Source organism: Protopterus annectens, chromosome 7.part1 (genome assembly GCF_019279795.1).
Source record: "Protopterus annectens isolate FY-2018-M chromosome 7.part1, PAN1.0, whole genome shotgun sequence".
NCBI lineage: Eukaryota > Metazoa > Chordata > Ceratodontiformes > Protopteridae > Protopterus > Protopterus annectens.
This window is the reverse complement of record NC_056740.1, coordinates 251,010,517-251,033,355: the sequence shown is the minus strand read 5'-3', so window position 1 is coordinate 251,033,355 and position 22,839 is coordinate 251,010,517. Positions and strand designations below refer to the sequence as shown.

General features: G+C 43.5%; 1 protein-coding gene across 6 annotated transcripts in view; it reads right to left on the bottom strand.

Annotated features, from left to right (window-relative positions):
* TASOR (transcription activation suppressor) overlaps positions 1–22,839 on the bottom strand; it is a 2,736,533-nt gene that overhangs the window by 2,056,885 nt on the left and 656,809 nt on the right. For all 6 annotated transcript variants that reach the window (XM_044078696.1, XM_044078698.1, XM_044078701.1 and 3 more), the window contains exon 7: positions 15,363–15,493. In XM_044078696.1, coding sequence (XP_043934631.1) covers positions 15,363–15,493 — 131 coding nt within the window. The remainder of the gene's footprint in view (positions 1–15,362; positions 15,494–22,839) is intronic.

Below are 22,839 nucleotides of genomic sequence, written 5' to 3'. Positions count from 1 at the left end.
CTGTTTCTGCTTCGGGCACCGCGCGGCAAGAAAGATGGATGTAATGGCATCGGCTGCATGTTTTATACCCCTGACGACCTGACGTCATGGAAGAAGGGACAGCAACCAACGCAGGACCCAAGACTGCAACAGTGAAACACGAAGAACATCCCTGTAATATCTATCAGGTTTTCTGGAAGCGGGAGGTAAAGAGCCAAGGGCCATGCTAGATTCTGAAAAGGCATCATCAACAATGTCCAGTACAGGAGGTTTAGCTAAAGGCCTGTGCTGGGGCAGGAGTAAGAAATCTCTAAGCCTCTTTTTAGAATCAGAGAAATCCCGACTTTCCCAACAAAAATTATCCCTGAGAGTATGCAATGTTTCACCAAAACAGAAATCCTCTGGGGGGGAAGCAGAGGGAGTAGAGTCCTCAGCATCAGAATCCGCATAGGTAGATTAGGGTAAATTCCTGGTCATCAGAAGGAACAGAAATTTCAGAATCCAGGTTTGAAGTATCATAAGCAAATTCAGTCCTAGGTCTCTTAGAGGGGGAAGGTTGGCTTCCCCTGATTAAAGTAATAAGGTCTACAGCCATTCTTATTTGTTTTTTAGGCACAGAGGCCTGACTATGCGGTCTGAGCGTCAGTTTTCTAGGCATGGTTAGAGTTTTGGGCCTTGAAGAAGAAGATGGCTTCGGCTTAATATGCAAGTCAGTAGGCCTGAATACAGCCTCAGAAGCCAGTGCCTGCACACCGGCTCCGGACCCATCCAAGGTAGACATCCGCAGGTTCCAAAGTTGAAGCATCTCGCGGCATACTGGACTCCAAATGGGTCTTAGTAGAGGCCTGCGAATCTGAAGTGGTGGGTAAGCAGGGGCTGTGAAAGCGCCTCACTGAGTACAGATGAACTAGGCGGCCTGTCTCTGTCTTTATCTTTGTTTTTTCGGAATGTCGGTAGTCGGATGGCTTACCGAAGACATATCAGGATAATTGAACCAAGCACCAAAATATTTAGAAGCATAAATATACAGACGATGGATAGTTTGTGGTTTAAATAAGGCACAAAACCGACAGCGAGGTGCGTCGTGGTCAGGGCCTAGGCAAGGAATACAGTACAAATGAAAATCTTTATGAGGTATTAGCTTTCCACAACAAATGCAATTATTTACTTTTACTGACATCGGTTTAGAGCAAGGAAAAGTTTCCCCAATGCGGTACTTGGCTTTTAGTTGAAGACTTCGGTTCTGAAACTCGAAAATGGAAATTTTAGGAGTCGGCCGACTGGCACTTGCAAACTGCTTCTGCTTCAGGCACCACATGGCAAGAAAGACTGATGTAATGACGTCAGCTGCATGTTTTATACCCCTGACGACCTAACATCATGGAAGAAGAGACAGCAACCGACGTAGGACTCAAGACATTGTTAATCAGGCCGACTGAGGGCTACTGCAAGCAGACAACCCGAATGTAATGACTGCAACATTGAAACACTAGGAACATCAAAGGGAATAACAAACTCTTGTTATGATTTTTCACACTCCAAAATCTTGATGCTAAGCAAGCTGAGGGTGCAGAGGTACACACCACCCAAATGCCTCCAGAGTGCAGCAGTCAGTCAAAATGTTCAGGAGCAATGGAAGGGTTTCTCAATAAAGAGACCTCAAAGTCCCTGATTCTGCAAGCCATCTCTGCCACGGGAGTGATGTCCATTACAACTGTTTCCCTCTCTCCCCCGAGGGGGGGGGGGGGCAAAATCCCCAGGACTAGCAGAAAGTACAGTTGTGTACACTTATGTATTCACTATTGCAGTCATCACACTTGGGTTATCCTGCCAGGGGTAGCCCTCAGTCAGCCCGAATACTAGAGGCCTAGTATTTCTGCGTCGGTTACTGTCGCTCCAGGACTGACGTCAGGTCGTCAGTGGTATAAAATCAGGCAGCCGACCCCATTACATCAGTTTTTCTTGCCACAAATGCCAGGAGCCCCCAAATAGGGAGCTAGGTTATCATGGAATAACACTACCAATAGAACGTAAGTACCAAAATGCACTGTAAATAGTGAGGAAGAGAGAGAGACAAGGGGGATGGAGGGTGGGAAACCAGGAATGCAACAGTGAATACACTCAAACATCTACAATTATGGTAAGAGTACAGAACTGTCCTAGGTTCTTCGTGTTTCACTGTTGCAGTCATCACACACTGGTTGATTCCCAAAGCTGAAGTAACGGGTGGAGGCAGTCAAGAAGAGTTGGGGCTGGCTAGTATGCCCTGCAGGACTACGGTTGCAAAGCCTGCCTTGGATTTGGAAAAGACAGGTAGGTGGTAATGCTTGGTGAATGTATAAACACAACTCCAAGTTGCAGCCTCCAGGATGTCTCTGGTAGGGGCCCACCTGAGAAACGCTACAGAGGTGGAAGGTGCCCTAGTGGAATGTGTTCTGACCCCCTCCCTTTGGGGGTGGTTTCCCATGGTGTTTGTAGCAGAAATGGATGCAGTGTGCTATCAATTTGGAAATGGTTTGTTTTAATATGGCCTTGCCCTCCACCCCTGCTGCAAAGCGGACTAGTAACTGGTCAGTTTTCCTAAAGGGCTTGGTCCTATCCAGGTAGAATCTGAGCTGTCTGTGCACATCTAAAGAGTGCAGGATACTTTCCCCCTTATTTTGAGGTTTAGGGAAAAAGGTGGGCAAATGAATAGATTGGTTGAGAGCCACACTGGATACCACCTTTAGGCATGAAAGTTAGGTTAGTACCGAGGCAGACTGTCAGCATGAAAAATGATGAAGGGTTCCACAGCCATGAGTGCTTGCAACTCAGATGCTCTTCTAGCTGAAGTGATGGCCGGAAGCATGGCTGTTTTCCAACAGAGGAATTTTAACTCTGCTGAAGCTGCAGGATCAGGGGGGGTAGCGTGAGCTTTTCCAACACAAGTTAAGGTCCCAAGCAGGGGTAGGGGCTCTTCTGGGCGGCCTTAAGTTGTTAGCCCCTCTAAGGAACTGCTTGATGAGGGGGGTGTGAAAAGAGAGGTGGCTCTGTGCTGTAAACAGCAGAGATGGCAGAGGCATGAATTTTAATAGAAGAGAAGGCCCCTGTAAAGTCGGTCTGCTAGGTAATCCAGGATGAGAAGTAAGGAGGGCTGTGCTGGTTCAGCACCTTTAGCCTGGATCCAGGAGCAATACCTTTTCCACTTGTCAGCATAGGATTTTCTAGTGCTGGGACTTCTGGCTTCACGTATAACGTGAATATATACACGTATATAAGTATAACCCAAATGTGATGACTGCAACAGTGAAACACGAAGAACATCTACAATCTCTTTCCTTACCGTTCTAGTTCTGGGGAAAAGTCCTTTCGGAGTGAAAAACAGATTCCTGCAGCAGACAGGGTTTTGCCCTCTTGTTCATTTCCAGTAAGAGCTTCTTTGGACCCAAGGTAAAATAAAGTGGACCCACAGAAAGGGATATTCAAAAGGGCTGTCTTGAAGCCCGCTACAAAATCAGAGAAGCACCCAGGCATGTCCGTGCTTAGTAATCCCTGTGCCTGCAACTCCCAAACGCCATCTACTACATTCAATAGCAAGCTCATAGACTGGAGAGTGAACAGCTGCAGCTCCAAAGTCTTGCGGGCATCGGCAGGCAATATATCAAAACAGGGAGATGGAGAGCTCCTTGGTCAAGTTATCCTGGAATCGTGTCAGGTGAGATGGACAATTGCCAAACAATTCAGGGCACTTAAAGCAAATATCACTGAGGTGCAAGCCCAATTTCTGAGCCTGTTCAAAGGCTTGGACTTCCTGTCAGGGGAGTGGATAGTGTAGCTCTTGTCTTTGTGGCTGTTGTAACCACAACAGCATCTATGGCAGGAATCTTGCTCCAATAAGACACCTCTAGGAGTACCAAGGACTTTCCTGGGCTTATATGGTATCAGCTGCACTCCATCCGGTTCCTCCCATACCCACTGAAAGACCAAATAAATAATCAGCAGTAGGAAACACCCACAAAGCACATGGGCCGACCCAAAAGCCTTGAGGGATACCAAATTCTCTTGGGTGGGGTCATTGCTGGACCAACCCCCCCCCCCCTTGCTGTCGCATCAATTCTAGGATCTCTCCAAAGATAAGGTCTTCCAAAATGGATCTAGAGGGACCTTTCCTTACTTGAAGTCAGTATCTTCAGTAGTGTGCGACTACTGAGGAGAATCCAGATGCTTCCTTCTACAAAAGTCTGCCTCCTATGCTCCTCCACAGTGGAGTTTGGGAGATGATACTGAAGTGGAAAAGGAACTCGGCTCTTCCATGTTGCAGTCCTCAAGGTTTACGGAAACTGACTTGTCCCTGTTAGGAAGATTGGAAAAAGGGAAGTACAGTTTTGTACCTACCATAAATTTAGATGTTCGAGTGTATACACTGCTGCAGTCATTACACTTGTGTTATCCTGCCGTAAGGCGGTTCCCCAGTCAGCCTGAGTTCCAAAGTCTTGGTCCGGCGTCGGTTGCTGTCACCTCCTCCCTGACATCAGTGCGACAGGGGTATATAAGATGCAGCCAACACCATTTTCTTCAGTTTTTCTTGCCCCAGATGTCAGGTGCCCCCAAATGGGTAGGCAATTCAAATTGCTAATAAAACATAAGATAGGAAAAGCAAACAACAACTTTTAGTTACCAGCAAATACCCCCATAGGTAGTAAAGGGTAGAAGATATAGGTACATACCAGCAAGTAAGAGGGGAAGGAGGGAGGGTAACCTGGACTGCAGCAGTGTATACACTCGAACATCTACATTTATGGTAGGTACAAAACTGTACTATGTTCATCGTGTTACACTGCTGCAGTCATTACACTTGGGTAGAATCCCAAAGCTGAGACAGGGTGGTTGGTTCTATAAGGCATTAGATGTGGCTATAAGGCCCTGCAGCACAGCAGTGGCGAAGCCAGCTCTGGATTTAGAGTATAAAGGCAGATGGTAATGCTTGGTGAAGGTATGCACAGAACTCCATGTTGCCGCTTCCAAAATGTCTTTGGTAGGCACTCCTCTGAGGTAGGCAGTTGAAGTGGCTGTTGCCCTGGTGGAGTGAGATCTAATGCTGCTAGGTATTGGTTTCCCATGGTGAGTATAGCAGAAACGTATGCAATGTCCTATCAGTTTTGAAATGGTCTGTTTTGAAATGGCTTTTCCCTGTGCTCCTGTAGCATATGCTACCAGTAATTGCTCAGATTTTCTGAAAGCTTTGGTTTTGTCCAAGTAGAAGTGTAACTGCCTGTGAATGTCCAAAGAATGCAGTAGTCTCTCCCCTTTATTCTGTGGTTTTGGATAAAAAGTTGGCAAGTGAATAGTTTGGTTTAGAGCCACACTTGAAACCACCTTTGGCATAAACGTAGGGTTAGTTCTTAAGGACACCCTGTCCTGGTGGAAAATGAGGAAAGGTTCCACTGCCATTAGTGCCTGTAATTCTGAAACTCTTCTAGCTGATGTTATTGCCAGGAGCAGAGCAGTTTTCCAAGGAATATATTTTAATTCTGCTGTGTTAGCTGGCTCAAAGGGAGGTAAAGTTAATTTTTCCAAAACAAAGTTGAGGTCCCAAGTTGGAGTAGGTACTCTATGGGGCGGTCTTATGTTTTTAGCCCCTCTGAGGTACTGTTTTAGCAAAGGATTAGAGCAAATTGGAGGATCCGTGTTGTAATGAGCAGAGATGGCAGAGGCGTGGATCTTGATGGATGAAAAAGAGAGGCCTTTGTCCAGCATCTCAGTTAAATATTGTAGAATCTGAGGAATGTTTGGGACAAGAGGGTCAAGGCTGTGAGCCTGGTTCCAGGCACAGAATCTCTTCCATTTATCCGAATAGGCTTTCCTGGTAATAGGCCTTCTGGCCTCCAGAATGACATCCATAGCAGCTTTGGAGAGAGGCATTGCTTGCTTGACTAAGGAATTTTCCATGCAGCTAGGTTTAAGGTCTTTAGCTGACTGTGAAGTATCTGATTGTTGTGCTGAGTCAGCAGATGTGGGATTTGAGGCAATATCCACGGTGGTTCTTGTGCCAAATTCTTTAAGATTGGGTACCAGTGCCGGCATGGCCAGTCTGGAGCAATCAGGATCATCTTTGGCTCTTCTTGCCTGGCTTTTATGAGAACGTTTGGAAGGAGAGGTCGTGGAGGAAAAGCATATACTTGTAGGTTTTTCCAGCTGAATGAGAGGGCATCTACTTTCCATGCTTGTGGATGGTAACTCCTTGTGCAGAATTTCTGCAGCTGGCAGTTCGTTTGGGATGCAAACAGATCTATGTCCGGGCTCCACCATTTCTGTGTTATCATTTTGAATATTTGTGGATTTAATTCCCATTCATGGGGATCCACGATGTTTCTGCTTAAGTCGTCTGCCAGTGTGTTTTTCTCTCCTGGCAGAAATTGTGCTTGCAGATGAACTTGATAGTTTAGAGCTGTGTTCCACAATGTCATGGCTTGTCTGCAGAGGGGGTAGGAGTGAGTGCCCCCTTGCTTGTTTATGTACCACATAACTGTGGTATTGTTCGCTTTTAGTAATAGTTGTCCTGGATGCAGCAGGTCCTTGAAAGCTATAAGGGCATTTTGTACAGCTAACATCTCTTTTTGATTGATGTGAAGATGCCTTTGTTCTGCGGGCCACTTGCCCTGAATACATTTTCCTGCCATGTGTGCTCCCCAGGCGTAATCTGATGCATCTGCTGTCAGTGTTTGCCTGGCTGTGGGTTGAGTAAAAGGCTGTCCCTAGTTGAGGTGACAAGCTTGAGCATACCATCGAAACTCCTGTTGAAGGCAAGGAATTAGTGGTATAACTGTTTCCAAACTTTGACAGTGTTGAGACCATACACTCTTTAGGTACCATTGTAGTTTCCTCATATGCAGTCCTGCATATGGAATTAGTAGTATGCAAGATGCCATGTAACCCAAGGCCTGCAGAATTTTTCTTGCAGGGAGTTGGATTTTTGTTGCCATCAATTGAAAGTATTGAGTCAGTTTGTCCTTGCTTGTCTGACGTGAGATAAGCCATCTGGGCCGTTGTGTTCAAGCTGGCACCCAGGAATATTATCTCTTGTGAGGGCACTAGTTTTGATTTCTTTTTGTTTACTGTGTACCCCAGGCAACTTAACTGTTTTACAAACGCCAAATGCTCTAGAAGAATGTCCTTGCTCTCTGCTTGAATCAGGCAGTCGTCCAGGTACGGATAAATTTGAATTCCTTTCTGTCTGCAAAATGCAATTAACTGGTGCCAGGCACTTTGTGAAGACCCTGGGCACAGTAGATAAGCCAAAGGGCAGTGCAGAGAATTGATAGTGCATTGAACCTGCTATGAATCTGAGGTAACTTCTGCAGTTTTGTCCGATAGGGACATGCAGGTATGCCTCCTTGAGGTCCAAGGTCACGAGCCAAGCTTTCTTGCCCAGCATGGGAAGAAGCTGCTGTAGTGTCAACATTTTGAATTTCGAACATCCAGGTAAGTGTTTAGAGAAGAAAGATCCAGAATGGGCCTCCAGGCTTTGTCCTTTCTGGGAACCAGAAAGAGTCTTGAATAAAATCCTTATCCTTGCTCTTGTGGTGGTACCTCTTGAATAGCTCTCATTTCCATGAATGCTGTAATTTGTTTTTGAGCCTCTGTCCATTGATTTGGTGGCAGATTTGGCATTCCTTTTAACCTTGGCAGAGTGTGAAAGTGGAACCTGCAACCTGGAGATACAATGTTGAGAACCCATTTGTCTTTGGTAATCCAATGCCAATTGTGATAGAAAAGTGCTAGTTTTCCTCCCAAGGGGGCTGCCAAGAGAGAGTTGTTTGGCAGCTGTAATGGGAAGTCATTGAGGCTGCTTTTTATATGGTTGGGGCCTGTCTTCCCCTTCTTTCTGGCCTGGTGCACCCCATTGTCGAGGCCTGTAAGGGTCTTGTGGTTGACCTCTACCTCTCGGACGTCCCGTTTGCATAAATTTTGCCTTATCCTCCATTTTCTTTAATACCTCTTCTTCCTTAACTCCAAATAACACATACTGCTGTAAAGGTACATCCAATAATTTTGCTTTAACATGATCTGGTAATGTATGTTCTTTTAACCAAGCATGCCTTCTAATGACAGAGCCTGTAACTGCTGCTCTACAGGAGGCCTCTAAAGAATCAAAACCACATTGCAAAATATGCTTTCCCACTTGTTCAGCTGCATGCAATAAATCCTGCATTTCTTTAAAATTAGGAGGATCTGAATCTGGAAGCATTTTTTGTTTTAACTGAGACATTAAAAATTGCTGATATTTTAGCATGTGAAACTGGCAATTTAAGGCTCTCATAGCTAAGGTTGCAGACGTATACACTTTCTTTCCCCATCTGTCCAATGCTCTGGAATCTCTGTCACAGGGGACTGGATTTTTTGCTGATGAGGCCTTAATCCCTTTGGGTCCCTGAGAAATAGTTTCAGGGTCAGCAACAGGGCTTTTATACAAAAATTTGTGTGAGTCAGGGACTCTGTAGTATCTGTCAGGTTTAACTGGGGCTGGAGGTAAGAGTCAGGATTTAAGCTGGATTCAGTAAAGACATCATCCGCAATGTCTAACACTGGCGGAATAGCAAGGAGTCTGTGTTGAGGTAATAAAAGGAAGTCTCTGAGCCTTTTCTTGGATTCAGAGTAATCCTGGCCTTCCCAATGGAAATGCTCCCTCATGGTATGTAAGGTTTCCCCAAAGGAGTAGTCCTCAGGCGGAGAGGCTGATGGAATTGATTCCTCAGCATCAGAGTCATCATAAGGGGGTAAAGAATATCCTAGGTCTGAGGATGAATCTGAAGAAATGGACACCTGGTCGGATGAGTCATAGTCTGCATCCTGTCTGGGCCTTTTATCAGCAGGGGGATGGGACCCCCTTGATCAGAGTGATTAGGTCTTCGGACATTTTGAGCATTTGTTTCTTAGGAATGGAAGCCTGTCCTGGAGAATGCTGTATTTGCTTCCTTGTTTTTAAAGGAGGCTTAGACTTAGTAGGGGGTTTAATTGTTAACTGAGTAGGTCTGAAAACACCCTCTGAAGCTTCGGGTTGCTCAGCTACTCTGGATCCCTCTGAAGGGTTAAGCCTCAGTAGGCTGAAGAACTTGTGCGTCCGAAGGCCCAGCCATCTCCACATGGGAGTCGGAGGCAGCCTGTGGTTCTGCAGAAGAGGTAGTCAGGGGCTGCGAAGGTGCCTCGCTGAAAACCGGCGACCTGCCTAGAAGAGGCTTCGTTGTCAGGTTTGGGCCTCGGATGCCTGTCCTTGTCTTTGCATTTTTTATGTATTCCGGTCATTGGAAGTTCCGACGGCATGGTGTAATTAAATTTTCTGCCAAAATAATGTCGGGCAAAATCAAACAGATGTTTAATAGTGCGCTTGTTAAACTTAGCACAAAACCGACAACCAGTGACGTTGTGGTCTGGGCCTAGGCATGGGATGCAATAGGAATGGAAATCCTTATGAGGTATTTGCTTCCCACAAGAAATACAGTTATTAACTTTTACTGACATCGGTCTGAGGCAAGAAAAAGTTTCAACGGGTACTTAGCTTTGTAGAAGACTTCGGTTCTGGATTCGGAATGAAAATCTCAGGAGTCGGCCGACCGGCACTTGCGAACTGCTTTTGCTTCGGGCACTGCGTGGCAAGAAAGACTGAAGAAAATGCCATTGGCTGCATCTTATATACCCCTGTTGCACTGACGTCAGGGAGGAGGCGACAGCAACTGACGCTGGACCAAGACTTTGGAACTCAGGCCGACTGGGGAACTGCCTGATGGCAGGATAACCCAAGTGTAATGACTGCAGCAGTGTAACACGATGAACATCTGCCAGATCAGGATGGAGCACAGTGAGAATGAGAGACCACCTCTCGATCTAGAGAGTACCTTTTTGAAGGATTTAAAAGACAAAGATGAAATGGATCTAAGGAAGGGCTACTGGGATCTGAAGAACTTGAAAGAGGAACCTCTAAGCATAAGAGCCGACTCAGCTCCAAGGCAGACACTAGAGCAACCTATCCAGAGCTCACGCACCCAGGACAAGGGATGGCTCCAACAGAAATGGAGTTTAACCCAATCCCCCAAAACTGGCTCCAAGACCCCCTTGAGATACAAAACCATTGGACTCACGCGGGTAAGGGCAAACAGCTGGAGTCAAAGCAGACCAGGCTACTGGATCTGACAAGGGTATCCTGCAGGAAACACTTAGCTTCCTGATCACCAGATCTGAAAGACAAACCAGAGAAAGTAATATAAGAAGGAAGGGGTGATTGTGGCTATATATGGCACACCCAGAGCAGGAGGTACAGGAAGGACCCCCAGCTAGATTTGGGTCCTCAGAAATTACCACATAATCCTGTCAAAGTCTGAGCCCACAGATCATATCAAAGTCTAACAAGCAGCAAATGAGAGGGGGGATTATAAACAGAAGTGAGGAGTCTGAGCAGTGGACTGGAAAGTCTAAAAAGTGCAGACACAGGATCCAATCGGATCCAACATATTCATGATCTGAGGCAAATGGACGCTGGGTCTACATGTATGGCTGGGAGATGCTAGTAAAACTATTCAGGTATTGGTAAAGACTGGTTGTGGGGCTGATGATTCTGAATGAAGAGAAATGCTTTGATGATATGGTAAGCTGAAGAGAACAATGGCATTTTTCCTTGAGATATACATGAGCAGAAAACACCGATATGATAGGTGAAGTTTTAGTTGTATTTTAAATGAGTTTGTGTTCTGAATATACTTCTGTAATACAGGAACGTGGTTTGATAGTTCAGCTACACTATTTGAATATAGAATCACGCACAGTATTACATGACTTGCTTATAGTAATTAGTGATTTTTCTCTAGAACAAAATTCTATTTGGGGAGTAGTGTTCTATCAAATTGTTAAGGGCTGGGCAATTGTCTAGCTTTCAGAGAAGTTTGCTTATTTTAGCCAGAGAAAGAGCTAGGTGACATAGTTCTAACAAGTTTAATTCTCTGAAGGCTAGGCAGTGAAATAATGTACTGTTAAGGTTTTCTGCAAATGTGGTTACTTTATAACACTGCTCAAGTTTTGACAGTTGAGAGACTTGAAGGTTAGTGAAAACTGATTCAGAATACAGGAGAGACGTCAGTAAGAAAGTAGCGGTTCGACATTTTCTGGCCATGTACCCAAGGTAGGTTTTACTCTGTATAATGTGTCTAGTTTTAGATTTTTTTTTAGCTACATGTAGTCAAATCTCAACTGGTCATCTGTGATGAAACCCAGTAATTTTGTGGGGTTTACTTGTTCCAACATGGTGTTGCTAGCAGAGACAAACGTTAATACTGTTGTTTTGTTGGAGAGGTGTTGTGGGGTAAAGAGCAGTAAATTCGCTTTTTTAGGGTTTAGTAGTAGTTGTGAATTATTTACACGTCTCCATTAATAAGAGTTGTTAGGTAAGGTCCTGGAGTTTAGAAAGAGAGCTGACAAAACAGATTAGGGTCAGGGTCATCAGCATATTAAACTAGGGAAGCATTTTTGTAGCAGTGCAGAGGTCACTGATGAATATGTTGAAAAGTATGGGGCCTAATATCGATTTTTGTGGGATGCCAAAAGTTACAAGCAAGGAGGAGAAATCATTTTTCCATTTCACTGACTGTGCTCAGTTTGAGAGGTATTCGTGAGTCTTAAGGAAGAGAAAAGTGTTTCTGGTGGGAAACAGTATTAAAAAGCTTTTGATAAGTCTAGGAAGATGGTGGTGACTTGGCTTCCAGCATTTCTATGGGTGTTGACAGTATAAAATTTAACAAATCAGACATTGTGCAGTGACGAGGACTAAAGCCATGTTGGGTTGGAGACAGAAGTTTATTATCTATTAAACAGCTAAGAAATTACGTATGAATACATTTGATAGGGGCAATAAAATGGCAATTGGCCTATAGTTTGAAAGATCTGTATTAAGTCCACCCTTTAGACACCTGAGACAGTTTAGAAATTTGTAGGATTTATAAAGGACCTACCCACTGAAGCAAGTGAGGCAGAACAACCCCACAAGCTGTCAACAACTGACAGAATAAACTGGAAGCAGGAAATTCTCTTGTGAAACCTGTCCAATACCATACCTTTCTGTCTGCAGGAGAAGGGTTGGTATTAAGTGTTCTGCCTTTTTTTGCTGAGTGAAGGCTAAAAGTCAGGGCTACTGCAGGCAGCATTTAATGCATCTTCCAAAGCTGGCATAATAGGAGGAATGGGTGTAGCATGTGGTAAACCCACTGGCGACATACAATATCTCCTCAGTTTGGGAGGAGGCACCCGCATCCTTCATCCTGTAACTACTAAGAAATAAAAACTCATCTAATGGAGTTGGAGAGAAAGAATAGTTGTGTAAAATCTTACCATAACCATAGATGTCCTTCTCTTCCATGTTGCAGTATTCTTACTGTGGGAGAGTACCACAGCTTAGGAAGGAGAAAGGGTGGAGGTAGAGGTAGCCGATTCCAGAAATCCCTGCAGGACTGCCCTAGCAAAACCTGTTCTGGCTCTGGAGATATGATCCAATTTATAGTGTCTGGTAAAGGTGTGTATAGTGGACCATATGGCTGCCTCCAGGATGTAGGCTGTGTCTAGGCCCTTGAAAAAAGGTGTGTATAGTGGACCATATGGCTGCCTCCAGGATGTAGGCTGTGTCTAGGCCCTTGAAAAAGGCCTTGGAGGATGCTACAGCCCTAGAAGAGAGTGTGCTCTGACCCCCTGAAGTAAGTCCTTGCCATGGTAGGAGTAGCAGAAGCAGATAGTTTTCCTAATCCAACAGGAAATAGTTTGTTTGGAGACTGCCTTGCCCAGGACCCTGGGATGAAAGGATACAAAGAGTTGATTAGATTTTCTAATGGTCTTAGTTTTGTCCAGATAAAACCTTAGCTACCTGTGAACATCCAGGGAACGGAGTATTCCCTCACTGCCATTGGTAGGAGAGGGGAAGAAGGTGGGCAGGTGAATGGACTGATTTAATGATTGCTCACTGATCACTTTGGGCATGAAGGAAGGGTTGATGCACAGGGTCACCCTATTCTTGTGGAAGATTGTGTAGGAGTGGGGGGCATGCCATGAGTGCCTGCAACTCTGATACCCTTCTAGCTGAGGTGAGAACTACTACCAGGATTATTTTCCACGTGCACATCTGTAGTGATGCAAAACTGGCTGGTTCGAATGGAGCCAGTGTGAGTTTTTCCAGGATAAAATTTAGGTCCCAAGGCGGTGGGATTGGCTTCCTTGGTGGTCTGATGTGCAAGACCCCTTTCAGGAACAATTTACCATCTAGCCTGAAGAGTAAAGGAGGGTCTAAGGGTAAACAGGCAGAAACAGTAGATAGGTGCACTTTCACTTAAGAGTATGAAAGGCCTACCTTGATAAGGTCACACACACAAGCCAAGACTAAGGGATCACTATATGTCTTTTGAGACACTATTTGGAGGATCTTTCCCATTTTAAAATGTAGGATCTCCTTATGTTAGGTTCCCCGGCCTCCCTCAGGACAGAAAGCACTTCCTCAGAGTAGTGGTGTCTGAAGGGTATTAAACTTTTATCACCCAGAGTGTTAAGACACAGCATCTCTAGATGAGGGCGGATGAACGTCCCCTTCTGCTGTGCGAGTAGGTCCACCTTGGGAGGTAACTTGTGATGATTGCCCTTGGTGAGGTATAGTAGAAGGGGGAACCAATGCTGCCTTCACCAATAAGGAGTCACCAGCACGATTTTTGGCACACCCTCCTGATTTTCAGGAGGATCTTTTGTATGAGAGGAAAGGGAGGAAGGCATATAGAAATTGTAGAAAGGATTTCTAAGCACCACTCTGACATACACAATAAAGTGGTCACCAATGCTTTGTATACTCATATTAGAGACAATGCTATTCATAGTTTTAGGGTTTATGGTGCTCTCAGTGGTTAGGTTAACAATAAGGAAAGGGGATATAACTAACAGAACAGAAACTGAAGGAATCTAAATGGTTAACGGAATCTGAGAGCGGATTGCCCCCCGGGGCTTAATTGTATGGTTCCACTCAAACCGTTCTTGAAAGAACGAAGATTGGTTCATAAGTTCTAATGTAGATTCACTGTAGCATAGCTTGTATTTCTGGTGCTCTGTTAGTAAGTTATGCTATTACAGTGCTTAATCTCTAAGATTGAAGCTTCAGTGAGATTTATGTCATCAATGGGTGGCTCCTGGGTTTAGTATGTTAATACTAGTGAAACTGAGTTCAAAGTAGTTTTTTATAACATGGGTTATTTTCATTTATTTTCGAGTACTGAATGTATTATTCATTTTGTTTTCATCAAAATTTTTATTTTGAGTTGACAAGTTTTTTAATGTAAGTAGTTTTTTTATTTTATATCTTTTTGTCTTTGCTGGAAATGGGGTTTTTGCTTGAGTCTATGTTATCTAAAGGGGCCATGTGATGGTTGTGACGGAACTGCTTGCTTAATTGTTCTAATTATTGCTTAATTGGTTTGCTAGGATGCTTTTAAATAGGTTGATTTTAGCATTTGCCAGAAGGATCTGAAGAAGGCACATGCCGAAAGCGCTTATCCTGTTTTATTAAAGTTCTTAGTTGTTTTTACGTCAATGGTGTAGCACTCCCTTTTTTCTGACTCTTATTCTATGGTTTTGGAGCATTCTTAGTGGTGTTCTTTTGATTTTGCTACAGTTTTTCTGGCAAATCACTGAGGACTGAAGTCACTAAAGAGTTTTAGACTTCATAACCTCCAAAAAAATGCATGCTAATACAAATCCTGTTATTCCTGCATCGGAGTTTATAAGAGCAATATTTAAAAATCTATCCTTGTTTTTGGTCCTTTGTCCAACCATTACATTAGCCTTTGTCTAGACTTTTACAGCTAACAAGTTGAGAGGTATGGAAAAGGATTGTTATTGTGTCCAAGAAAGAAGTAGATAAAAAAAATGCACTTTCTGACTAAAATATTCAGACACAGACAAAAAACACAATTTCCTGGTAAAATAATTTTGTTTTCTTTTAAAAAGGAAACTTTTTTTCCTGAAAATAATAAGTGGAAGGTTTCCCCTCAAAAGGGTACTTATGTGCCTAGCCTTCGTGAAACACTAGGTAACAGATCACTCGAAGCCTGCAGGGATAGCACACTTCAAAGGCAAAGTTCTAAAAGATTTGGTACCCTACCACTGATTTTATATGACCCTCCTCAAGGCTTTCTGCAGTTGAGTCTGTGGAAGGTACTCTAAAGCGCTGGATGCTGGACAGTCATCATATCCTTGCAGGATAACACCCATATCTAGCTTAGGCTAATGCAACAGTGATCTAATTATGAACACCAGTATTTAATCAGTAACACTGCAGTTAAAATGAAGGGGGGAAAAAAGAGAAACACGTCTTCAAAAAAGCAGTCTCCACTCACCTTGATGGTGGCAAAGGTTTTGGTACCTGCAACGTCTCTTTGTCTTTGTAAGCAAATGATACAACAGCAAATGGACACACATGAGTTGGTCGACGTTTGATTTCATCAAAGCTGTATTCATACAAATAATACTAAAAAAAAAAAAAAAAAAAAATCTAAATAGGACCAAATCACTGAAAATACTATTTCAATAAATATGAAAATTATAAAGTTTTTAACAAAAGTTGGTAAATTGTGTGTCCAATCAGCTGGGAGTATGGAAAAGTGATGATACACAATGCCTACTTGCTTCTTTCTCCTGGGGGGGGTGAAGTAGTGAGAATTGGGATGTGTGCCGAGGGTGCACATTTCGCCAAATTCACACCCAGAAAGAGTGCTGGAGCACTTGCCTACTAGACTACATGATGACACAGGAACTTTTCAGGATTTGCGCCATTCACAGAAGCAAATAACATGCTCCTGCTATGGTCCAATCCACAGACCATATCCTTGAGCCATTACTGGCATGCATAGCAGAAGCAATATAGATAAAATCAAAATAACATTCTTATAGCTGCACTTTGCCATCCATTTCCTGCAATGGGGAAAATCAGTGGGTTTACCTGGTTAAGAAATGTGCAATTAAAAAAAACACACATGGGAATGCTGTTAACGGTCAAGTGCAGAATGGCAGATGATGTCCAAAAAAGTGTGCACAAAGATATGACAATTCAATACTGCATGCAAAATGCACAGACCAACAATGGATATATAGTATTGCAGAGCAGTTCAAAGAAAATATGCAATTTCTTTGGGCCACCAGAGGTTAGACAAGTCTGTCTACAAATACAGCTACTCAAAACTAATAATTAAAACTTTATAAAACATTTCAAAAACTCCACAGTTTGCGCCCACTCAAACATGCCCAACTTGTTTCTCTACCACCACTGAGACCTGAAAAATAGCCATACAAATATACTACTAGTTCCAAGTTATACTACATTTACAATGGCTTACAGAAAGCTGATCTACGCAGATGTGTCAAGTACATCACTTGAATGTTCCATAATCCCATAAAGATACTAAAACAGAAGTGAGAAAGCAGTATCCACAAAGCTGTACATTATAAGCATAAAGCTCTCAGAAGTCTGTCTGACATTTCCTGCAAAATGAAAGAAAAAAATACACTGCTCAATACCAAGGACCCAGCTTAGTAAAGATCCTTCAGACCCAGGTTCATGTGGACCAATTTAAATTTTAAACCATGATTTATAACGTGCTTATGTCTACAATAACTAAGAGAATAGCAAATATGTTGCCAAGATAGATGGATATGCATCGATGCAGTTTTGGGGAGAAGTGGCAAACATTCAACAGCAGTAACAAAATGACGGTACAGATGAAAGATGAATGTTAGAAAATGCCTCTATCATTAGTGGGCCGTGATGCAGAGAAAGCGTTTGATAGAATCAGCTGGGATAGTTGGGATTTCTAGACTAGCAATGGTAGCACCTGCATTCCACAACAGAATAAGGAGCTAATTAAAGAGACATATGAAGTGCTGGAAGCAAGAAGTAAGGAAGTAAGGCTCCTCACTGACAACCTGTGCTTGAACAGAAGAACAACCCAGGAATGTCCTATGACCCCCTTTATAGGTTCATAGGTTCATACTAGGCTATCTGCCCTAGGGCATTTATAAGCCTAGCCAGTGTGTGTTTGGCTTTCGCCACCCATTCCGCTTTACATTTAGAGCTACTGGCAAAAAAAAAATAAGCATCTCACAAATTTAATGATATAAATGGTACAGTAATCAAGAGAAGTTAATTTGATCCTGAAAAATCCATAAAAGGAAATTTGAGTGCTATGGGACATTTCAAGATGGCTGCAGGTCTTTTTTGGGACATAAAATTAATGAAGATAAAACCCTACATGAATAGGATACATAATACCCATCTTTATGGGGACATGATCAGATGAATTATTTAGGTGTATGGATGAAAAAGGATTCTGTTATGGCAGTTAGGACATTTGAGAAGAAACTAAAAAAATAATACAAAAACTCAAACTGGAAGATCCTGGATATGGATAGTAAGACACAAGAAGTGAAAATGTTTTAGTCACTTTAGTCTTATATGCGGTAGCGCTGTCGCCTCACAGTAAGACGCTGTCCGATTAGATTCTTAGCTAGAGCGTCTTCTGCGTGGAGACATGCGTGAATGGGCGTACCTTCGTTGAAGGCTGTGCATCAAGGCTGGTAACTCGGCACATAAAAATCAACTACCAATCATTAGCGGACCGGAGTTCCGCTGTGGCGACCCCTAACCAGGAAAAGCCGAAAGACACAAAGTCTTACATACAAGTCAGGCATATTTTTTATCAACCAGAGAAGTTGTGGACAATAATTAATAAAGAGAGTTCAAGAAATGTATATGGAAGGGGAAGAGGCAACAGTAAGCGGGATAAACAGATCTGCCAATTAGAAAAAGGTAGATTAGTATTACCTCATTTGAATGGATATTTTACAGCTACACAGTTAAACCTCATGTACATAACACAAGCAGAAGGTTATAAATAAACATGGAAATGAATAATGATGAAATGGGATGGGCGTGAGTTCAAGAAATAAAGAGAAAGTAGGATTCTGGACTCAGGTCCTTAAGGGGAATACAGGCCATAGAAACTACTACACTCAAAATATCAAAGTAATCAGAGAACTAAGCCAACTTGGGAATGGAGAAAGGAGATTTTGCCAATGGGGATGACTGCAAAGAGGATTATGGAAAACAGACAAGAGGAGGCTAGAATTTACTGGAGAAAATTGGCAAAGAAAACAAGACATTGAAAGCAAATAATTAGAGGGGGAAAGACAAAAGACTGAAACAGGGCCACACAGAAGTCTGCATTACAGATTACAACCTACCTTCCCTAACAGGGATTATTATCTAGCAGAGTACAGGCAAACAGAAAGGGATATGGGCAATGCTAAATGAAAGGCCATCTCTGGGAGAGTTTTGAACTAAATTTAGAATATAAATTATTATTAAAAAGAGATGGTTGGGAGTATATAAAATACTGCATGGTAACTATAAGAGTCAATCAGAGGATATTAGAACAGATTGGGGAGAGAAACTGGAAAAGCAATGTGCAGAACAACAACAGGAGGATATTGGTATGGCTCCCAAGTATGCAAAAAGTCTAGAAGTTTTAGGATTTTTGCATTTGTGTGCCTGCACAGATATTTTTATACCCCAAGCAGACTGCACAGAACTTTTTCCTCAGGTAGATAGCAAATGCCGGAGGTGCGATGAGAAACATGTTTTGTGGGCTGCAATGTGTTAATGGATTTTAGGAATCCCCTACAAGATACTCTGTCAGAAATGCTGGGAGAGCAAATTACTTTAACTATGGAAATTATTCTTTTAAGCTGAGATATAAAAACTAAATGGCACAGGCAGAACACCACCCTATAAAGTTTAATGCTGTTGGCTGCCAAAACAAACAAAAAAAAGAAGTTATGTACTCACCATAACATTCCATGTTTATTCTCCATAATCTCACCTTCATTCTTGATGGCTGGGTTCAGAACCAAGCATTGGTTCTGACTTGACCGCATACTAAAGCTCGACAGCTTTCACTGCCTCGAGGCTACATCCTATCCCAAGATGCCTAGCAACTGTTATCCAAACCTCGTTTGAGAGAAACTAATCACTAGACTATGCAACCCAATACAACTACAACAGATCCTCTGCCTACAATTCCTAAGGCATGAAGGGAATCAGGAAATTTACAGCCAATTTCAGAAAATTCCTCTCAATCGTCCAGTAAGGGGGAAAGGAGGGGTGGATTACAAGAATGAAGGCGAGATTATGGACAATAAACATGGAACGTTATGGTGAGTACATAACTTTTTTGTGTTATGTTGTCCTATCTCGCCTTCATTCTTGATGGATGGGACAGCGTCCCCAGCACCTTCTTTCTCAGGTGGCTCAAGGGAATAAACTCTTCAGAACTGTGGAACCAAATGATGCCCTGTTCCGGGAGGCCACATCTACTTTGTAATGAGTGATAAAAGTATGCTGGTTAACCCACGTAGCTGCAGCACAAATTGAATCCAAAGGGAGCCTAGCTTGAAAAGCAATGGAAGTCGACACAGCTCTAGTAGAATGCCCTATAATTTGTCCCGGCAGCTCGTTATTCTGAGACGTACATAGACATAAGTAATGGTGTCTGTAAAGCCATTTTGAAAGGTGACTTTTGAAAATGAAAGTCCTTTTCTATTTTCTGAGAATGAAAAAAACAGTTGGTCAGATTTTCTAAATTCCTTTGTCCTATGTAGGTAAAAACGTAACTGCTTATACATCCAATTGATGAAGCTTGTATTCTGCCTTGTTGCCATGACTGGGCAAAAATACGGGTAAGCTCAATAGACTGATTTAAGTTGGCCTCAGAACAGACTTTTGGCAGGAAAGAAGGATTTGTCCTGAAAGAGACTGTGTCTTTGTGGAAAATTAGAAGTTATGTACCTACCATAACGTTCCATGTTAGTTGTCTTCTCTCGCCTTCTTTCTTGCTGGATGGGTTCGGAGCCGATCCTCGGCTCCGACTCGGCACTTGCTTTAGCTTGAGAACTCCTTTTACCAGCTCGAGGCAACCCTATATCCCATGATGCAAGGCGGAACTACCTCAGATCTCGTTTGGTAGCTAACCTACCCTGCTAAGACTAACCTAACATAATTAGGAACACAAGTTCATAATAGAAGTCCTCATATGAAGGCTCAGGAGGAAAACAACCTGATAGGAACTCTTCAAGATCTGTCCAGGCCAGGGGGAAGGAGGGAGGGCAAGAAAGAAGGCGAGAAGACAACTAACATGGAACGTTATGGTAGGTACATAACTTCTAAATGTTAAGTTGTCAATCTCGCCTTCATTCTTGCTGGATGGGACCGCGTCCCTAGCACCTGTATCCCGGGTGGCTCAATGGAACAGACTCTTGAGAACTGTGGAACCAAAACTGGCCCTATCTCTGGAGGCCAAGTCCAACTTGTAATGAGAGACAAAGGTATGAGGCGTGGCCCAAGTAGCTGCTGCACAAATGGTATCAATGGGTAGTCTATCCTGAAAGGCTGTAGAAGTGGATAAACTCCTGGTTGAGTGTGCTTTTGGTTTAGAAGATAGCTGCTTGCCTCTGAGAGAGTATACGTAGGAAATGGTGGAAGTCAACCATCTGGATAAGGTCACTTTAGAAACTGGAAGACCTATCCTGTTTTCTGCACAGGAGACAAATAATTGGTCCGATTTCCTGAATTGTTTAGTTCTATGCAAATAGTACCTGAGCTGACGATGGACATCCAAAAAATGCAGTTTCTGTTCAGCTCTGTCGGAATAGTTTGGGAAAAAAATTGGTAGATCTATAGATTGGTTAATATTGGTTTGAGACACAACTTTGGGGAGAAAGGAAGGGTTCGTTCTTAATGATACCCTGTCCTTATGAAAAACCAAATAAGGGGAACGAATGCAGAGAGCTTGAATCTCGGAAACCCTTCTTGCAGAAGTGACAGCCAGTAAGAATATAGTTTTCCAGGTCAATAACTTCAAAGAACATGAAGCAGACGGTTCGAAAGGAGGTAGTATCAAGGAAGCCAACATTAAGTTTAGATCCCATTGCGGAGGAGGATGCTTTATAGGTGGCTTTAGGAGAAAAACTCCTCTCAGAAAGGCCTTGCATAATCTATGAGACATAATGTTATTGTCATGCAAGCCAACATGATACTTGGAAATAGCAGCCAGTTGTACTTTGACTGTAGATGACGAGGATCCTGAATGAAAAACCTCCGCCAGGAAATCTAAAACAGAATGTACAGGAGCAGTAAAGGGATCAATATTTCTGCAATTTGCCCAGATAGAAAAACGTCGCCACTTGCTAGCATAAACAGTCCTAGTGGACGACTTTAAAGAAGACACTAAGATGTCTCTGACTGAATCAGAAATCATCGGTAGCCTGGCTAGGGAAGGAAGTGGAGCAACCAAGCAGTGAGGTTGAGAGAATGAATGGCCCGGTGCTGCTGACCCGACTGGTGGATCAAGAGATCCGGAACTGGGTCCAGATGCCAGGGCTGCACCAGAAGGTGACGATGCAGAGACGGAAACCAAATTTGTCGAGGCCAATATGGGGCAATGAGGATCAACTTGGCCCTCAAAACGGTGGCTTTCTGAATGACTTGTGGAATCAATGGAAAGGGAGGAAAAGCGTACAGAAATCCCCGGGGCCAATCCTGGGTTAGAGAGTCTCTCAGGGGTTGGCCTGGAAGGGGAAAGAGAGTGAAAAAATTGGGGCACTTGTTTTGAGGAGTAGCAAAAAGATCGCAACAAGGAGTGCCCCACTTCAGAAAAATCTGATCCACCACAGATTGATTGAGAGACCACTCATGAGGCATCAGAATGGATCTGCTCAGCCTGTCCGCCAATAGGTTGGACCTGCCGGGGATGTGCGTTGCTATCAGAAACCGATGAGAGGAGATCGCCCATTGCCAAAGTCTGAGAGCTTCTCGACACAATGGATAGGACCTGGTCCCGCCCTGCTTGTTGATGTACCAGACCACGGACATGTTGTCCGTCTGTACTGCAATAGTCCCCGTGGGAAGAAAGTCGTTGAGGGCTTGCAACGTTAAAAGCACTGCTCTCATCTCCAGGACATTTATGTGCAGATGGTATTCTATGGGTTGCCACGTCCCGTGGACCATCCTGCCCTGATAATGCCCCCCCCCCCACCCGATCAGAGAAGCATCCGTAGTGACTGTGGCAACTGGAGGAGGGGGAATAAAGGGTCGGCCCTGATGAAGAAGAGGGGAAGATATCCACCAATTCAGATGAGCTCTGCACGACTGTGTGACTAAGATTTCGTGCCTCATCGGGAGACTGTGGTACGACCACTGCGTGAAAAGCATCCACTGCAGAAGACGCATGTGGAAGCGAGCCAGTGGTAGAATAACAATAGCCGCAGCCATAAGACCTAGAACTTTCAGTATAAATCTGGCTTTGATCTTGTTGCTCTGCAATAGAATCCAAAACGAATTTTTGGATGTCCAGAATTCTTTGATCTGTAAGTTTGGCTAACATTTTGACGGTGTTTAATTCTGCGCCTATAAAGATGATAGATTGGCAAGGCAGCAGAGAAGATTTTTCGAAATTTACTGAAATTCCCAAACTCCTGCAAAGCTGTAGAGTGTAGTCTCTGGATTGAAGAAGCTGACACTTGGTGGTGGCGGTGAGGAGCCAGTCGTCCAAGTAGGGAAACACCTGGAATCCTTGACGTCTCAGATGAGCTGTGACCACTGCCATGCATTTGGTAAACACTCTGGGGGCTGAAGTGAGGCCAAAGGGCAGTGCTCTGAATTGGTAATGACTGGTCCCTAGCCGAAAGCGGAGAAACCTTCTGGAGCGTCTGTGAATCTTTATGTGATAGTACGCATCCTGAAGGTCTATAGAGCACATCCAGTTG